Source organism: Echinops telfairi, unplaced genomic scaffold, assembly GCF_000313985.2.
Source record: "Echinops telfairi isolate 266 unplaced genomic scaffold, ASM31398v2 ScPeMD7_18;HRSCAF=68, whole genome shotgun sequence".
NCBI classification, from domain to species: Eukaryota; Metazoa; Chordata; class Mammalia; order Afrosoricida; family Tenrecidae; genus Echinops; species Echinops telfairi.
In genome coordinates, this window is record NW_022103915.1 from 41563394 (window position 1) to 41582208 (window position 18815).

The following is an 18815-nucleotide window of genomic DNA, read 5'->3' on the forward strand; positions in this document are numbered from 1 at the left end:
ACTGTATTAAAGGGTCGCAGCATTAGAAAGGTTGAGAACCACTGAGTTACTGTTTCTATAGATCTACCTATCCTGGATTTCATATATAGAAGATCATATAAGACAAGAAGCAAACCAAAAAAATGAACAATGATTAGACAAAAACAAAAACCTCAATCAAAAAGAAAGTAGAGAATAATAAAAACAAACCATTTTAAAGTGGGTCAAAAATGAGATCAAGTCACAAAGTGGCCCTCCTAATACCTCCTCAACTACATAAGGTCATGGAGGGCAGTGGTTCCCACGTGTGGTTGAAGGGATTGGAGAGTCCCGAAATACTTTCATTGGTTCTACGAGATATTAGACACGCATGTGTTTGTTGCTTAACCTCCTTGGGGCAGCGTGTGGACATCTGTGGCCCGAATCCCTCAGCTATCTCAGTGCCAGGACACCAGACGCTCTTCTTGCGATCTACCCGGCTGCTGCGTGTGCCTTTTTAGTCTGTGGCAATGGAGGCCCGGGCACGAGCTCCCAACCCTAGTGTGGTCCCATAGGGCGCTGTTGGAAAGGCATACACTCTGGCGTTGGCCTCCTTGGCCCTCACTGTCCCTTTCCTAACAGTTGGGCAAGACCCAGCCAAGTTCCACCATAGGCATCCCACATTGGAGCAGGGCCAGGGCCCATAGACAGCGGTGTTTCCATAATGACCAAGTCACACCGAGTACTGTTTCACAGATCGGATCATGAAGTTAAGCAGTGCATACCTGTACTTTAACCAGAGCCATTTATGGCAATACTGACAGCAGAAATAGATAATGGCACCCAGCTGCCTATTTTGAAGCCAGCTGCCTTACTGAAAAAAAAAGGTAAATCAATGCCATGCTTGTCTTTGTTTATTTAACATTTACCTAATGGGGGGTGTGTTATTTATGTTGATATATGACGGGCTTATTAAGTGAATATTAAAATTTTAGTGATAAATATCAATAGCTATAACTCAAACAATAGCTCTGTACAATGTTTGTTTGTGTAAATGAATCTTGAGACTAAAACTTTTCAGAACTACTGATAAAAAGATTAATGACTGATAAAAAAAGTAGTTCCTCTCTGGACGATTTTCCAATAGAAAAGAACTATAAACCTGAGGGGAAGACCTGTTTAAACTGCCAGGAGGCTTTGCAGTGTATGAAGAGCAGGCAAATTGCTCCAATCTCTTCAGATCCCTTCACCGAGCTACATGTGTGTGGAGCGCTTCACAGAGGACGACCACTGTCAAGAAGAAAAGGCTTGAGCAGGTGCTGCTCACTGCAGGGAAGGTACTTGGGAGTGTTAAGTTCAAGTTCACTGCAACAACTGTGATGGCGGTACAGCACTGGGCAGTGCTTCGTTCTGTTGCACAGTCACTGTGAATCAGAGCCAACTGGACCACACCTGAAAACAAGCAGCTCTGGGCAACATTTATCAAGAAGTGTTTAGCGATCAGCAGAAGCAATATCCAGGCCTAGTGTCCTAGAGGGAAAGCCTGGAGTGAAAGTGACACAAGTCAGCAAGAGAGTGAAATCAGGATGGCAAAAGCTAAGAAGAAACCTGTGTAAAACACAGGAGGAGACAGGAGGAAGACTAAGAGCACATACTGTTGCTTGAGGGGGGCCTTGTTTTCAGGTGTGGTCCAGTTGGCTCTGATTCATAGTGACTGTGCAACAGAACGAAGCTCATTGTCGTCCAGCACAAAGCTGACCCCAGCCTGTGTTTTCTTCCATGCCAAACAATGCTTGGGTGACCGCGGTAGCCACACCCCTCCCTGTGCTTTTGCAGCTCGTTCTGGGTTTGTTTGTTTTTCTGCCTGAGAGCTATGTTCATCTTCTCCCTCTCCATCTCAGTCACTGCAGATGCCTTCTTCCCCGTGGGCCACCTGTCATTTATGTCCCCCGCAAGTACGTTCCCTGAACTGCTTTTACAGCTTGGCCTCCACCGAGTTCTACTGCATATCATACTGTGTTTTATCTCCCTCTGCGCCTGTGATCTTGAGTGCAGGGTCTGTGGCGGCTGCTGCTGCTGCTCTTTTGTCTATCCTTGTACCTGGTACAGTGCATGCTTTCAAATACTGGGTGTTCTTTATGAAATGTCTCTTCAAGTGGTTATTAAATAAATGAGGAATCAGCGTAACTCGTAGACCATTAACCACGAGATTGTTGAATGGACAACTTATTTAGCCTGTTTCTCAAGTCCGTACGATTCAAGGGCTTGTCATGCGAGTGCGTTACTGGAGATAGGAAGAACTGCTGGCAATGTTTTTGATCTGTTTTTTATCACTTTATTGGGGGCTCCGACAACTCTTATCACAATCCATACATGCATCCATTGTGTCAAGCACATTTGTACATTTGTTGCCCTCATCATTCTCAAAACATTTGCTTTCTACTTGAGCCCTTGGTATCAGTGCCTCATTTTCCCCCTCCACTCCTCCCCCCTCCCTCGTGAACCCTTGATATTTTATAAATTATTATTTTGTCATGTGTTACACTGTCTGATGTCTCCCTTCACCACTTTTCTGTTGTCCGTCTCCCAGGGAGGAGGGTCAAACAATTTCTAAAGCTAATTAAAGACTTTAATTTCAGCATTGATTCTTAAACATACATTTTTATATGTGAATATTTCTGACAGAGTTTTTGTGTTTGTTTGTTTGTTTTAATCGGCCTGTAAATTGAAGATCTTAAAGCCAGAGGAAAATGGTATAAATCTGATAAGTAGTGATTCTCTGGGTTAAATGGCCTTTTGAAACAACAGCTACAGTTTGGATTTTTGTGCGTATCCTTAGATCATAGGATAGATTCTCTGTAGATTCTGTTCTCGTTGTTTCTTCTTTCAATGCTGCTTAAAAGCTTCTCAAGTGAGATGGTAAGGTTAAGAGTTTTGTTTTAATTGGGGGAGGAATAGGGAAGCTTTTTTGTTTTTAATGGGTTCTGAAGTCCGAGTTTTTTGTTTTGTTTTGAAGCAAGTTGCAAGCTACCTAAAGGATAATCCTGGTTCTATGAATTGGGCAGACGAGCAGAGTGGTACTCTGACTCGGGGAGATAAGCACCTGCGAAAGAAGATGCTTGCAAGGAAATCATAAAGCCAAACTCAGGATGGTGGTTGTCTTTGCAGCCAGGTGGATGGGCCAAGAGGCCTCCCCTGTTAGTAATATTTTTCTTCTGTGCTGAGTAGTGGGTGGGTGGATGCTTGTTACATGGCTCTCTCTACCTGTTTGTCTATCTGAAATACTGTATAGTTTTAACAAATGAAGAAGGAAGGGAGGATATATACCTTTATGATATTAAACTTCAATAAAAAGGCTTTTGAAAAGTTCAAACCGTATGGTTCCCTACCCACTCTTGTGGCTCTAGCCCCTTGTTCTCCCAGAAGGAAATTATACTGGTTCCTATGAATCTTTCCAGAGGTGTATACATAAATAATATTTTATAAGTTCCTCCCTCACCTTAAAAACAAACAAAAAAATCTCCTTTTACATAAATAATAGTCTTATTCTCTATTCAATTTTACACTTTTTTTTCTTTTAAGACCGTATCTTGGAGATTAGGAACAACTGGCATTTTAAGTATGTAGTTCTAATAAAAGCAGATTCAACATTGTATTCGTGATGCTGTTATCTTTGCCAGGTATTCCAGACTTCACCTATGAATCCCCATAAATGCTTTGCCATCACACATTTGCTTAGCCAGCCAGAAAGCTCAGCTTTCTCCTCCACTGTCTTTCCAGATAGTCCGGAGGTTTCCCAGAGGTGCCTCGCTCTATAACCTGACTGCCCTGTAGGCCCGTCCAGTTTATGGGTGTAAGGGCACATCCCCTCCGAGAGGGGGAGGGAGGAAATGTGGCTCTGGAGCCTGAGTGGGTGGGCTTAAATCCCTCGCCCTGCAGTGTGGCCTGTGATAAATAAATGACTTGACTGTGCTGATTGAGTTTCATCTGTAAAGGCATTTAACACTCGCCTTCTTTTTTTAATTTATTATTTTATTAAATACTTTTATTGGGGTCTCTTAGATCTCTGGTCACAATCCATACATTCATCCATAACACCTGCTTTCTTATTAAGTTGTACCGAGAGCGAAAGGCGTGAGCAGTGTGGTGCCTGGCACCTCCCAAACCAAACCCATTGCCGTCAAGTTGCTTCTGCCCCACACGGCTTCCAACACGGTAATCTTTATGGAAGCAGCCACATGTACTCCTGGGGGACTCGAACCCACGACCTTCCTAGTTAGCAGCCACTGGCTTCAGCACTCTGCCCCCTGGGCTCCTTGACTGAGAAAGCCCCATTGTGGTATTAGTGATTGCTATTATGTGATTGAGCACTCAGCTGTCTGGTGCCCAAGCTGCTGCCCATCTCCAGACAGCTGACCCCACACCCCACAGCTGACCTCCCTTGACTCTCTGACAAATAAGGAAGCTTTGATCTCTTCTCAGGATCTGTTCTTTCAGAGGAGGTTCTCCAGCCACCCAGCGAGGCCGTTTACCCCACAGTCCCTTTCACCTCTCAGCGACAGGGCTCTGTGCTCAGCGGGTGCCACAGCACCGCCTTTACTTGCCTAGAGCTGCACCACTCTCAAATGTTCAGGCCTTGCTGCGCATGCTGGGCCACTGCCAGAACCCACCAAAACCCAGTTGCTCCATCTTGCATTCGGCTTCCTTTGGGAACCTCCGTGTTTCTATGTCTCAGTCCACTTAAGATCTGGGTTCAAGTTCTTCCCCTAGGAGACCCAGGACCAGGGGACCCAGGAGTCATAAACCAGGGTGGGTATCTTGCCTCTGTTGGAAAGGCTCCTGAAGTTACTGTGACTGGTAAGTTCCCCAAACCGTCCGTGAGTGTTGAGAGGCCTGTGTCCCCTGAGCTCCCAGGCTCCCAGGGGAGTAATGACAGCTCTGCCCCTGGCAGGACTGTGTCTAACATTTGAACAGTACAATGTGCTCTTGACAATAGTAATCGCGTTGTAATGCCAAGAGCCCCCAGTGAGGAAACCGATGGCAAACACGCAGCCACATAGCTAGCAGAGGACAAGCCTGCCTTTTGTTCCTGTGATTTCTACCGCTCCCACTCACCAGGTGAAGAGAGGTCATAGTTCATGGCCTGTGGAATTTATATGAAGTGTGGTAAGGGGCATTTGACATAGACTGGGTTTGGGATGAAAAAAACAGTATAGAAACACATTGAGTAACATTGGCCAACACACATTTTCATCCCTCAAATATTAGATTTGTTTCTGGGTATAGTTGACATGCTGATTAAAAAAATAACAACACAAAATGGCACCAGTTTTCCCTGATCGTTCTAGTTTTTGAGATGCAGGAGATAGGCCATATGCCACTCTTTGCTTGCCCCTGAAAACAGCAGGGTTATCTTCACAGATCAGCTACCCTGAGGTAGCGGAAGTGCACACTGGCTTTATTTTAAGGTAGTGTGACTTGTACTAAACATTTAGGTCAAGTTATACTTCACATGGTGTCCCTTGATCCAAAGATGTATTTGGACAGTACAAAGTACAGTAACTTGGAATTTTCCCCTGGTATCACTTCACCTTTATGAGCAGCTGAATAGCAGGTAGTTCCAATTTGTTATCTTAAAAAGGGGCCAGAAATAAGAGCTACTGTACAATAAATAAGGAGCCCTGGTGGCACAGTGGGTTATGTGTTTGACTACTAGCCACATGGTCAGCTCTTCGAGCCCACCAGCCGCCCTGCAAGAGAAAGAGGGAATTATCCATTGACTTCTACATATTAAAATGTGTTCTGAAACTTGACACATTTATATTTTCAAAATATTTATGAAAGTTACTATGAACGTTTCCATTTTTTGATGCTACATGTGCCTTTTCAAGTTTCTCTTTAATTAGACTTACAGCTACACGGCTTCTCATACCAGAAAGAGACCTGCAGCCACCGAATCAATTCTAACTCCTAGTGCGCGTGTGGGACAGAGACGAGCTATTACTTTGGGTTTCCAACCTTTACATTTTATAAAGGCTGCAGTGACTGGTGGTTCCAAACCACTGTAACCAGCTAGTCACTGTAGGCCCCCAGACAGCTTCCCTAGGAAATACCTAGTTCTTCTTCAAATAGTTCTCATCTTCTTTTTGTCGTATCCTGTAATTCAGGGGTGTGAATTCTCATATTTAATATTATGATGATAAATTAAAAAATTAGTATAACCTAATAGCTAAAAATACCGTGGAATGCCAAATCTAAGAAAGTAGAGCTGGTGCAGTCTAGCCAATGCAGTTTTCTGAATCAGTGCCTGAAATAGACCTAAAATCTAAGACACCAAGAAAAAAATGGTTTTCTTGGTTGGGCTGTATAATTGCACTTAAATTTGGGTCTTCTTGCTACTTTCTAAGGAGCCCTGGTTACATTGTAGGTCCAGCATTAGAAGGCTGCTAACCACAAGGTTAGCAGTTCAAACCCACCAGCCCCGCCTCCTAAGCAAGATGAGGCTGTCTCCTCCCATAGAGAGTTATAGTCTCAGAAACCCTTTTTGGATCCCTAAGAGTCAGAATCAACTCGACAGCAGTGGGTTTGGCTTGTGCTTGGTTGGAGATTTATGTAAAGTGCAGCCAGGTAGAAAGCAAAATCAAAAAGCCTCTGCTATGTTGTCCTTTTTCACAGAGCGACAATGGACACCAAGAGCCATAGCCTTGTCCTCCTGCAGCAGCTGAACATGCAGCGGGAATTCGGCTTTCTGTGTGATTGCACGGTTGCTATTGGAGATGTTTACTTCAAAGCCCATCGAGCCGTGCTTGCTGCTTTTTCTAACTATTTCAAGATGATTTTCATCCACCAAACAAGGTAAGAACGGGTAAGTCAGAAGAATAACATCCCTTGGGAGGTGGTGGTGGTGGTTGTTAGGGGCCACCTTGATTTTTAAAATTACAATTTGGGGGGCACATCTATAATTAAACACCTTGGTGTATAGGATTCACCGGGAGAGCTAAGAGTGATAAAAATAATAGTCCAACTGGACTAAAGGCCTACACCCAAGCCCCGAGTAGTGAATTCGTACTCTTCAGTGTAAATGCTACCATCCCCAGTGCTGTAGAGGAAAAGAAACTGGCGAGGGAAGTCGCTTGCCCATCCAGGCTTGTCTGACTAACAGGTTGGCCTCCAATGAGGAGCTGTCCGCCGCAAGGGCTGTGCTCTCCCTTCTACCCCCAGTCTGTAGTAGGCTTCACTGTTAGCCACCCTACATTCTATAGCAGAGGTCAAAGGTCGCTCTGTTTCAAAAATTCCCTCAAAGGGTTTGTTCTTAAAGTCGGGGTAGATGAAGCAGTCGGCTTCAGTAAAGATTTCAGCCCTGGGAGCTCTACAGAGCTGCTCACCTCTGACCTGTACAGCCAGGAGGAGTCAGTCTATTCAGTGGCAGTGCGTTTGGGGTTTGGGTGTTTGCAGCACTGCACAGTGTGCTGGCTCCCAGTAAGAAGTACAGTATGTGTCCTGCCTGTAAGAAGGTCGTCAGTGAGTCCAGAAGTGATGCATATAAAACAAGTAATTGCAATGCTGCCGTGTTTTCTGTGCCTCCGTTCCCTGATCGCTACAGTGAGCATTGTGAAGATTTAAGTGGGTTATTAAATTTAAGTGCGAGTAATAAGTCCCACACAGAAGTGTGTATAGCATGGACTAGGTGTTCGCAGCCCCAATTAGAGAACAGGAAGGATCTGGAGGAGGCATCCAGGTGCTGTAGAGGGGCGCAAGAGGGAGCGCAGCAAGGAACCAAGCCATCGGGTTGATTCCACCCAGAGCCCCTGCAGGACAGAACTGCTCCATAGCCTTTTGAAGGCTGTACATGTTGATGGAAGTCCACTGTCTCATCTTCCTCCAGCAGAGCATTGGTTGGTTCCCACCAATGACCTTTTGGATAGCTGCCAGGCACTTAACCCACTCTGCCCCTCAGGGGCTCCTTACATAGCAGAGAGGGGGAGCATGCATGCAAACTAGAGAGCTAGGAACCAGGCCAGAAAACCAATGGGCCGGCATGATGGGAAGGCTTGACACAGAGGAGAGAAGAGTACAGGGTGGGGGCAGCTGGTCATGGGCAGCCTCTTCTGCCCTGCCAAGAAGTTTCCTCTCAGACTCAGTGTACACGACTATCACCTTCTGAGAGGTACTACCTGCTGATCAGCCCTCAGAGTGCCTGCTGCATGCCAGGCATGCCAGGATGCTGAATTTCATCCAGGAGACGCCAAGGTGGCCGGCCTGCTATGTGAGTTCTCTGTCAAGCCACTGAAAGACCTCAGTAGAGAGCTCTGTACTGATGTAATGAGCTGAGCCCGGCCACGCCCCACGTGAGTGGGCGGGCCCTCGAGCATGAACTCAGCTAAAACCAATAAATGGAGTGGAAGGCCACCACGTGGGACGCGAGGGCTGGTGGATGCCCTGCTCCATAGACTGCCGCTTCCCGGAGGGTAAGTCCACCAGCCACCTCACTGTCCACAGTGTGGCTCTCCCTCCTTAGACTGCCTGCTGCCACCCTCGTCTTTCAGAGCTCTTGATAGGGATTGGGTTATTTTAGAAGTTTTCAAAGTCTCTGCTGCATTGGTTTTGTGATTTAAAGAACATTAAAATGACAAAAACAGTAAGCATTTATTAAAAAAAACATCATGGTATTTTAGAAGCCAAAAGAACATAATTTTTACATTCAAAGTATTGCTAATTTAAAACAACATGAAGAGTTTAAATTTGAAATCTGACCAGTTTCTTTAAAAGCAAGTCTCCTATTTCACTCCTTTCTCCACCGTCCTGCACCTCGTGTGAGAAGGCCTCGTGGCGGAGTGGTTATGAGTTGCTGCTAACCATGAGATAAGCAGTTCGAAACCACCAGACTCCTCGAGAGAAAGACAAGGCTTTCCACTCCTGTAAACAGTTAGAGTCTGAGTGAAATCACAGGAGTAGTTCTGCCCTGCCCTACGGGGTTGACATGCCGCAGGATCCACTCGATGACAGGGAGCTTGGTTGTTTGGCTTACAGTCACGGTCACTTGGCAGGCACTTGATCAATATCAAGCTAATCAGCATATTCATGTTTCCTAACTTTCTATTAGGTTCCTAACCATAGATGGCCAAAAAAAAAAAAAGCTGTCTCTGGGCCATAAAAGTGGCATAAAATAAAAGTGTAAGCCCACTGCCAGTCTGAGCATGGGGAGAATTTGCTCTAGGCTTGGTGAGTGAACCAGAAAGCTAACCAGATCGTGTTTCGTTTTGTGGGTCTGTTTTTGTTTCTAACAGCGAATGCATAAAAATACAGCCAGCGGACATCCAGCCGGACATATTCAGCTACTTGTTGCACATTATGTACACTGGGAAGGGGCCCAAACAGATTGTTGATCACAGTCGTTTGGAGGAAGGGATCCGGTTTCTTCACGCTGACTACCTTTCTCACATTGCGACAGAGATGAATCAGGTGTTCTCACCGGAGCCGGTACAGCCCTCAAACCTGTATGGCATTCAGATCTCCACCACCCAGAAAGCAGCTGTCAAACAGGGGCTGGAGGCCAAGGAAGCCCCTTCCAGTAACAGCGGGGACAGGGCTGCGGCCCAGAGCGACCACCCCCACCTGCAGCTCTCCTTGGCTATTGGGCTGGATGATGGCACCGCAGACCAGCAGAGGGCCCACCCTGCAGCCCAGGCCTTGCAGGAGCACCCGAAGCCTCCCGGGTCCATCAAGCAGGAGAGATGTGACCCAGAATCCGTCATCTCCCAGAGCCACCCCTCACCCTCTTCAGCGGCGACAGGCCCCACTTTCACTGAAAACAGCCTCAAAATCCACTTATGCCATTACTGTGGGGAACGGTTTGATTCCCGGAACAGCCTGAGGCAGCACCTCCACACACACGTGTCTGGATCCCTCCCCTTCGGCGTCCCCGCCTCCATCCTGGAGAGCAACGACCTAGGTGAAGTTCCTCCTCTGGGCGAGGGCACCCAGGCCCCCGCCTGCTCCCGGCTCAGCTCCTTCGTCAAGGAGACGGAGCAGCAGCCTGAGCGCCCGGAGCGGGCCGCTGGCGCCGAGCCCTTGCAGATCAGCCAGGTGTCTCTGATCTCCAAAGACACAGAGCCAGTGGAATTAAACTGCAACTTTTCTTTTTCAAGGAAAAGAAAAGTCAGCTGTACCATCTGTGGTCATAAATTTCTCCGAAAAAGCCAACTGCTGGAGCACATGTACACACACAAGGGTAAATCTTACCGGTACAGCCGATGCCAAAGGTTCGGCACCACACTGGCCCAGAGGTTTCAGCCGTATTGTGACAGCTGGCCCGGTGTCCCCCTGAAAAGCCCTCGCTTGTCCCAAGAGCACTCAGACTCAGCCTGTGCCTTAGATCCAGGGCTCACAGAAGAAAATGTGGACACGATCCTTGTTGAATAGCAACCGCTTCCACATTTTTCTACCAATTCTGGGGGAAAACGTGGCATTTTTTCCATAAATTATTTTTCTCAAGTTTTTTTTTAAACTTTTTTCCTTTTCTTTACCACTTACCCATAGTTTTAGGGTTGTACATACTAGATTGTCTTATTATGGCATATTAATACATGGCTATTGAAATATAACTTTCCATTAGGGCTATGAACTTGCTATAAATTAAATCACAAATTAAAAATCAGAAATCAATGTAGACATATGAAAACTAGAGCAATTAATTATAGGATTCCTTTGTAATTCTAGATTATTAAAAAAATCAAAACCACTGCCACTGAGTCGATGCTGACTCATAGCATCCCTATAAGACAGTAGAACTGCCCCTGTGGACTTCCGAGATTGTAAAGCCGCATCTTTCCCTCAGAGCAGCTGGTGGTTTTGAACTGCTGACCTTGCTGACCCACTACCCCACCAAGGCTCCCTTCCAGATTATAGTCAGTAAAAACCAAATTGAATATGGAGTAAATGAAATGTTATCCGCAGACTACCACTTTTTACTCAAGTCATATGGACTAAACCCCTAGAAATGATTATTTTAAAATATTTTCTGCCAATTAAGAAATTGCTAGCTAAAGAAAATTTAAAAATTGCCAGTTTATTTTAAAGCATGCATATATGTGATAATGTATACCAAGTTATACATAATTTTAAAATTATTTTTTACTTACTAGCTCTCTGACATTCCATATAATATCCTAACATTGTGCATACCTTATTTTTTTTTTTCTTTTTTAACATTTTATTAGGGGCTCATACAACTGTTATCCCAATCCATACACACATCAATTGTGTAAAGCGCATTTGTACATCGTTTCTCAAAACATTTTCTCTCCATTTAAACCCCCGACATTAGGTCCTCATTTTTCCCCTCCCTCCCCGCTCCCCCCTCCCGCATGAGCCCTTGATAGTTTATAAATGGGTATTTTGTCATATCTTGCCCTGTCCGACGCATAGCTTATTTTTAACAACAAAAAATCTTGGTTAAAAGAAAAAGATTCAGAGACACGCAAAAGTTGAATCAGGACATGTGTACACAGAGAGGAAGATCCAGCTAGACCTATACTGATTAACACCCCGGCCTTGTGATCTTAGTCTGGAGTTTTCTTAATGAGCTTAAAGCAGTCTGTGATTTTTACTACTTGAGGTTTATGTGAGTTTCAGGAGCAAACTGGTCAAATACAAACCATCATTCTGCCCTCAGTGTCAGGAGGTTTTCAAGGTGGCTTGGGTAGATGTAAATTTTCAAAAAGTGGCTTGAAGAAGTAATTTTTCAGGGGCACAGTGATCACTTTTTTTCTGGCTATAAAACCAGCAGAATGGATACATTCACTGTTCCAGATCTGTGTTTAAAACCTATGATTATAGGTTTCCCTCTGTGAATAAACTTTAGCTCCCTTTATAACGGTGGAACTTACAGAGCTAAAACACCAGAAAATTTAAATTTGATGGAATAAATGATGGATTCTCTCTGTGTGTGCTTCTGGGAAATAGCTGGTCAAACTCCACCACAAAGAATGACTCTAAATGGCTTGTGAACTATTTAAATGTCAGACACTAACTAGTCAAGACTAACAAGAGAAAGGCTTCAAAGTAACTTCATCTTTTGTACATTGCCCTACCACTAACTTCCAAGTCTCATCGATCTTAATCTATTTGGTGGTTTGTGAGGCTTAAAGTCCAAGCAACTATGCAAACTCTTAGCGAAGACTCCCAGCTGACCCTGAGCCCACCTCTGGGGCTGGCTCCTGAGGCACCCAAATAGCACCGTGTCCAGGCAGGAGCACATTCCCCAGAGCAACCCGGCTCATTCCAGGGACTTGAAGGTCCCCTGGGTAAACAGCGAGTTTCCGTGAATTACAAAGTGATGTGAAAAAGCATTGGTCAGCATGCTACTAGTTGAGTTCCTGCCTCAGACAAGTGGGCAGAGCCTTCTGGATCAAGAGTGGTGTGTACTGATAAATCCCACTGGCTGGGGATATAGGATCAGTTGTGTTGAGGTAGTTGGATGTATCAGAACTTTACTCCAAACATTTTTGTACCAAACCATTTAAGTGTGTATTCAAATTCGTCCTGCCCTCAACGGTTTCATCTCCTATGCATCTTCCAGAGTTGATGACGTAGTATTTATCACTCCAAATGCAGCTGACACTGTCACCAATGAAATAGCAATTCAAAGTACTTTAAAAGAACCTTGGGTGTCTAAAAAATATACATTAAAAAAGGTCCAGTGAAGAAGTCTTCAAGTTTAAAGTACTCAAAGACTAACACTGATTTCATGTATTTTAAGCTACTCAGGACAAACTCACTAGCCACTTCCCAAATTGTATTGTTCCCATTAAGATAACCGTTTTGCTGGTTTTTCTCTTTGGGTTTTCCTGCTTGTCCAGCCCTGAGGACTGGAGGTATGTGGCTAATGGGAGGGGCTGGGGGGTCTACTGGTTGGGGAGTAGGTCCCATGTAAAAAGTCTAATGCTAAGAGTTTGCCTGTGGCCGGATAGATAGCCTTGCCAGTCCACACTAATTTCAAGCAGTAGTATATCTGTTGTTGGCAGTTTAAAAGAGAATAATTACTTGTCTTTTAATTCTTACTCACAAGGTCCCTTTTATTCTTAGGAACCCAGATGCCCCTTCTGTAATCTTTATAACATTCTCTTTTTTAAGAAGTTAAAATATGTTAACTTCATTAAAAAAAATCCCCAAAGCTGGGTTCCAGACAACAAAGTGTACAGAGGTGGGGGCTGAGCCCAGTTTTATTTTCCATGCGTTCAAAGAGTAGTTTGAAAAACACTGTGCCCCAGATCTTTTTTTTAAAGATATAATTGCTCACTAAGAAAATCCACTCTGTCTAGATGGAGTTTACCAACTGAACTTGGCCTGGACTGCGTCACCTGCCAAATGGAGCTATGCTCTTGTCCAGTAGCCTGATTTATGGTTGACTTGCAGAACGGTCACTAAACTCGTAAAACTGGAAATGCGCGGTGCATTTTCATCAACACATCAAGCGAACACTAAACAAACAGGTTCACCTTGGATCAGCTTAAAATTCTTCCCTGCTTAGTAGATCCCACATACTGCTGTTTTCCGGAGAGAGAGAGAGGGAAAAAAAAAAAAGAGGCGTACTTGTCCTTATCAGCATATTGTCAGAACCTGGTTCTGATCATTGCAATCTGCCTTATAAGAAGACCAAAAAAATCTTGATTTCTAACTCTTGGTCTTGTACTCTGATTTTAGAACTGTAAAGTGGGTCTAAGAAATGCCCACCTCACAGGGGTGTTAGGAGGAATTGTATTAAAGCGATGTCGCATTCTCTGAGTTATCACCAAAAACCAGCCGTACAAAGAAAATGACATTTCTTATGTCATTTTATTCTAAACCTATGAATGCCCATATCCCAACCTATAAATTCTGGAAGGCCTTAGAAGCAGCCACGAACTGTTTCGTTATCAGTAACTTACTGGCAAAGCTCAATTTTACTTTTTACAAATCCCCTAGAAACAGCAGTTTGCTAGAATCCTCTTCACCACAGATAGCTTCCTCGTGTTTCTCTTTTGCCTTCAGGGTGGAAGATACTGTATTCGTTCTTCGGTATTATTAGAAGCAGAGCCTTGCTGATTTCAGCTTTATGAAACGTTCCCCTGAACAGACTGCATACTTATAGGAAAAGCATCAAAACCAGTTCTTTCATCTTGGTTATCTGAGCAGTCGACAGAACAGGAAGAGGAGAAGGGGAAATAACCGTATTTCAGTATGTTCTTTTAAAATTAGTACTGAAAAAGGCTTCACTTTAACACTGGGAGAAATTATATTAATCATAGAAGCAGTTTGGAAAATGTCCAATCATGGTCATGTACATACACATTCTTGATGGTGTCATTCAAACTTTTGATAAGTAGCCATCTTCCAGAGGGATTGAGGTAAAAAGATAGGCCTCATTAAGAGTTCTCATAACTTGTATCTTTGTATGTTTTAAACTAAATGTAGCTCTGTGGCATTTGATCATTGATTTTCAACGTTGAATTTAGTGAACTTAGTGAGTGGTGATGGTTTGCTCGCGTTTTGTTTGTACAGTTGGACTCTGAAAACTGGTAGGTTACACCGTCTCTCAAGCCTGGATGTCTTACATACAAGGAGCCACAAACTGACGTAGGTGCTCCAGACCTGAAAGAATCCAGGTGCTTCAGTATGTACCTGTGCCACACTTGATTAGAGTAGTTCTCACTCCAGATGCAATGGGCATTACCTGGCACCAACTCCTATTTTGTGCCAAAGTGATTTTTTTCAGGTTAGATTAAATGTTAATGTACTCAACAGAAACATGGATTTTAAATGTCATCATTTAAAAAGGTCCACTGAAGAACACTGAAAATACAATGTATAGCAGCAAATACCATAGACAAACTAATAATTCACTGTGTAGTCAAACGCTTCCATCTGATGTACTGTGAGTTTTCCCCCAGAAACATTCCTTTAGGAAGTTTTGTATTCGCTGGTTGGAACAGAAACAGTGGGTTTCATGTATTTTCATCATGATGAATAGATTAATGTGACTCGATCATACACCAAACCTTCCGTTAGTTCAGCTTATGGATTGTGTTCTTATTTTCCAGCAGAGTCTGCCAAACGTTGGGTCCCTAATGTTGAGGTAAGTAATCTCTGCACTGGGCAACATCTTGGATGTTGTGCAAAATGCACCTCTGAGCCCACTTCTTATCAACGCATTCTGTGTTAATAGACAATTAATGCCCTAACCGAGCGCTTCCTACCATCTCCCACCCCCCCACCCCCCACAGAAAGGTAACTCATCAGTTTCTGCTTGGCTCTGTGCCTTGTTTTCTCTCAACTGTATTTCTTCCTTCGTCACCACCTCCACACTTCAGTAATAAGAGCTGTCGTTCTCCACCTGGACGAGCCTCCCTTCCTCCCCCAGCTCTCCCATCCTGCCAGAGACAGTAGCTGCAGGGACGCAGCAGGTTGGAGACGCTCTGGGTTGTGGTGGTTCTACCTTGGAGAGTAGGGTAGGGCTTACTGTGCTATCTAGTGGGGAGACGAGAGGGATGTTGCTGAAGATAATACAATGCAGAGAGCAGCCTTCCAACCCCCCACCCTCGCCCAAAGAATTAGCCAGCTCAAAAGGTTGAGCAACCATGGTCTAAGTTTAATTTTGTGATAGTTGTCAAGAAACAAAGGATTACAAAGAAAGTTAAATGTGGGGATTTCTGTCCCATCTATCTTTGGAGTTAATACAGTTTTGACAGAATAAAAGATGTGTTAGTTCAGAATTATAGTCTATACTAATCCTTATCTCAATTCTCAAAATATATAAAATGGAATTAGGAGGTGGCGGCAGGGTGAAGGGCTGATGATGTCAAGGGGTCCATATAGAAAAAAGAATTTTTGGAAACTGATTATGGTAGCAATTCTGCTGGACATGATTGTTCTATGGAATGATTTGATATATTTTAAGCCCAATTAATTTTTTAAAGGACAGTTATACTAAGTAGCAAGATAGTTTATAATCTATTCATATGATTTTTGATCTAAATGATTGTGTCTCTAAAGAAGAGTCTTCCTAAAATAAATGTGAGTGTAGGTTGCAATTTTCCTATGAGATAGATTTTTAATCTGGCCAGAAGGTGGCACCCGTGTACCTTTTAAAATGGGTTACACACTGTTCAAATTTGGTACCGCTGTTTGCTTAATTCACTAGAGTTTAATTCCTAAATTTGGCTAGGATTTTATGGTGCTGCTAAATGAGAAATTTTAATAGAATTCTGTATCTTAGTATTGTCTATATCTTGATATCCCTCCTTGAGATCCTGCTAATGTATATGTAAATACAGCTTCAGATTCCTTCTTAAAATACAACATTTTCCTGTGATAGTTACAGCGAGCATTTATCAGGGTCCTGGCCGGTTATCAACAGCAAGGCTGTAGAGTTTTGGTTCCAGTCTTGCTAGCTTTTCTCAATAGGCAACCCGGATCCAGTTTCTGATGTTCTGCCTGGTCCTGAGATGCATCCATGAGTAAATACTCTGGTACTTATTTCTTGCTTTTTTCAGTCTTTAACCTCTGCAGTAGTCCATGATTTTTTAAAAACTCACTTTCTTTTTCAACTGTGGTTCAACAATTGATGCTCTGAGCTGTTGTTCTTTTATCCTTTCTTATGTCCTTCCACTCCATTCCATCCTCGGAATACGCTCACCCTCTACTGCTACTGTGGCTCTCACTCACTGTCAGCGCTGCTTGCTGCTCAGTACCGAGTGAGCAGGGTTTCTGCCCATAGCATCTTGACTAATCTTCTTCTAGGACCTACTAGCTGATCACTGAGTACTCCCAAGTGTATTTTATAACTTAGCCAATTTACAGTGTGCCCACTTCCCCTCAGATACATTCTACTCAAATGTTGAATTATTCAATGCTGCAAAAAAAAAAAGTTAAATAAAGCAACCTGATAATAAGATATCGAGATAGTGGAAATAAAGTATTTCCCTTCAGCTATTAGACAATCATGGGGTCCTTTCATGCCCTCTGGGGGTGGGGGGGTGTTGTGCACTGCTGCATGGCCTCCTGTCCTCTAGGAGCTGGGGGAGGCTGGCGAGGAGGAGGCCTGAGAAAGCCTCGTGGAGTGGTCTGCTGTCACTTGGTTTCAGGAGGTGTGTCAGGTTTGTGGGGGCCAAATGGGCCTTGAGGAATGAGATCTCATGAATTTAGTTCTGCCAGTTTACGGTATGTTCATATGTAGATGAGTATGTAATTTTTAAAAAGGTGGGGGGTAACTAGTATTTGTAATAAATTATGTCTAGAAAAATCTAAAAAAAATGTGTTTTTCTCTTTGCCTTTTTGGTTCCTTTAAAATATTTGTTTAGAAAACAAAGACACCTGTTACTTTTGAAGGAGAAAATACAATATGTACAAAGGCAAGAGTAAAAGGTTTAAAATGTAAACCAAAGATTTCAGGAGAATGAGCTAACGTGCTTAGGGGCCCAGTTCTCAACATTGCTCGCCCTTCACAACTGTGCGCGGTTCAGTGCTGAGCTCGGGGGTACCCGGTCCTTCTTGCTGTCGGTCTCTTGAAGCAAAGGCAGGTGTGAAGACGTGGAGCCTTCCCAGCTCTCAGGCTGGCCCGAACATCACCAGTTCGGCTGCACGCAGAGCCGGCGTCCGCCGTGCAGACGCCAGGGGGCGCCAGTCAAGTGAGAGCCGCCCTGGGGGCTGGGCCGCGCCCTCCGCACAGGTGTGCCCGCCGCCTGCCTGGCCTTCTTGGTTAAATGCTCATTTAGAGGTAACCCTCATTCCGAGGCTCCAGAGCAAGTAGCAATTCCAGATCATATCAAAGTACACGCACAACCCCAAGCACCGAACCCATTGTCACTGAGGCCATTCCACCTTTAAAACTCTCGCAGGAATGCTATAGGACAGAGAGGACTGCCCCACAGCGTTCCCAAGGCTGCACATCTTCATGGAAGCTAACTGCCACATGGGGCCCCCGCGGAGGGTTGGCAGTCGAACTTCCCAGTTGCTTCACAGAAGAACAAAGTACACGGCGCTACGAAAACAGTGATTCGTGAATAAGCTGTAAAGTGAAACCCATCCCCCTATTCGGTTGAAATGCAGGATGGTGGTCCGGAGGGCAGGAGGGGATGGAGGATGAACTACTGGGAGGTTTGATTCGTGGTTTGGACAGTTGAATGCAAAGTTGGTTATCTGAAATATCAACCGTCCTCCCCCTGACAGACAATAAAAAGTTGTTAACCAACATTCCGAGTGACTTGACTATAAATATTTGTCAATACTTGTCAAACTGCATTAAAAGGGTGAATTCTTCAGTATGTAAATTATACCTAATAATGCCACCAATATATAGAAAAATCCTAGGCATTAATAAACCCCAGTGCTTGCCATTCAGTTGATCCTTCCACAGTTCAAGAAAAACAGTGGTCAGCCTTGATAACGGGTATAGAGAAATCCCTTAAAAAAAAAAAAATATATATATATATATATATATAATTTGCTTTTAAATCAGGAAAATTAATAATAAAGGCTATTTGTAGCGCATGTGGATAAAAGATTAGGATGTCAGGTTGCCCACCCCCACCCCCACCCCCAGCTGAATTTGAGTGGTAGCCAATTGTTCTGGCATTCGGTACATTTCAGTATAATGTAGTCTTTCTTATAGGGTAAGGAGAGAGTTAATGAGTCTTTCTGATACAGAAGGGGGACATGCTCAGGTTCAGGATGGCCCTTTCAAAGAGAAGTCATTAATACATAAATCACGCGAAGTAATATTCTAACCCAAGTTCATACAGAAGGCTGGGTCACATGATCCCGCCACACTGTGGCCCAAATTTGGGGCTATTCATGGGCTATACGTGGGCCTGTGGCGC

General features: G+C 44.1%; 1 protein-coding gene across 2 annotated transcripts; it reads left to right on the top strand.

The window, feature by feature from the left end:
• Positions 1 to 1221: 1221 nt before the first annotated feature.
• On the top strand, positions 1222 to 10747 carry ZBTB25 (zinc finger and BTB domain containing 25). 2 transcript variants are annotated; one of them, XM_004698648.2, is made up of 3 exons: positions 1222 to 1295; positions 6634 to 6813; positions 9246 to 10747. In XM_004698648.2, the coding sequence occupies exons 2-3, from the start codon at positions 6641 to 6643 to the stop codon at positions 10378 to 10380; spliced, it is 1308 nt and encodes a 435-aa protein (XP_004698705.1). In that variant the 5' UTR covers positions 1222 to 1295; positions 6634 to 6640; the 3' UTR covers positions 10381 to 10747. The 2 variants fall into 2 exon arrangements, with proteins under 2 accessions (XP_004698705.1, XP_045143626.1); XM_045287691.1 differs by lacking the exons at positions 1222 to 1295; positions 6634 to 6813 and adding an exon at positions 8305 to 8426.
• The last annotated feature ends 8068 nt before the right edge of the window (positions 10748 to 18815 follow it).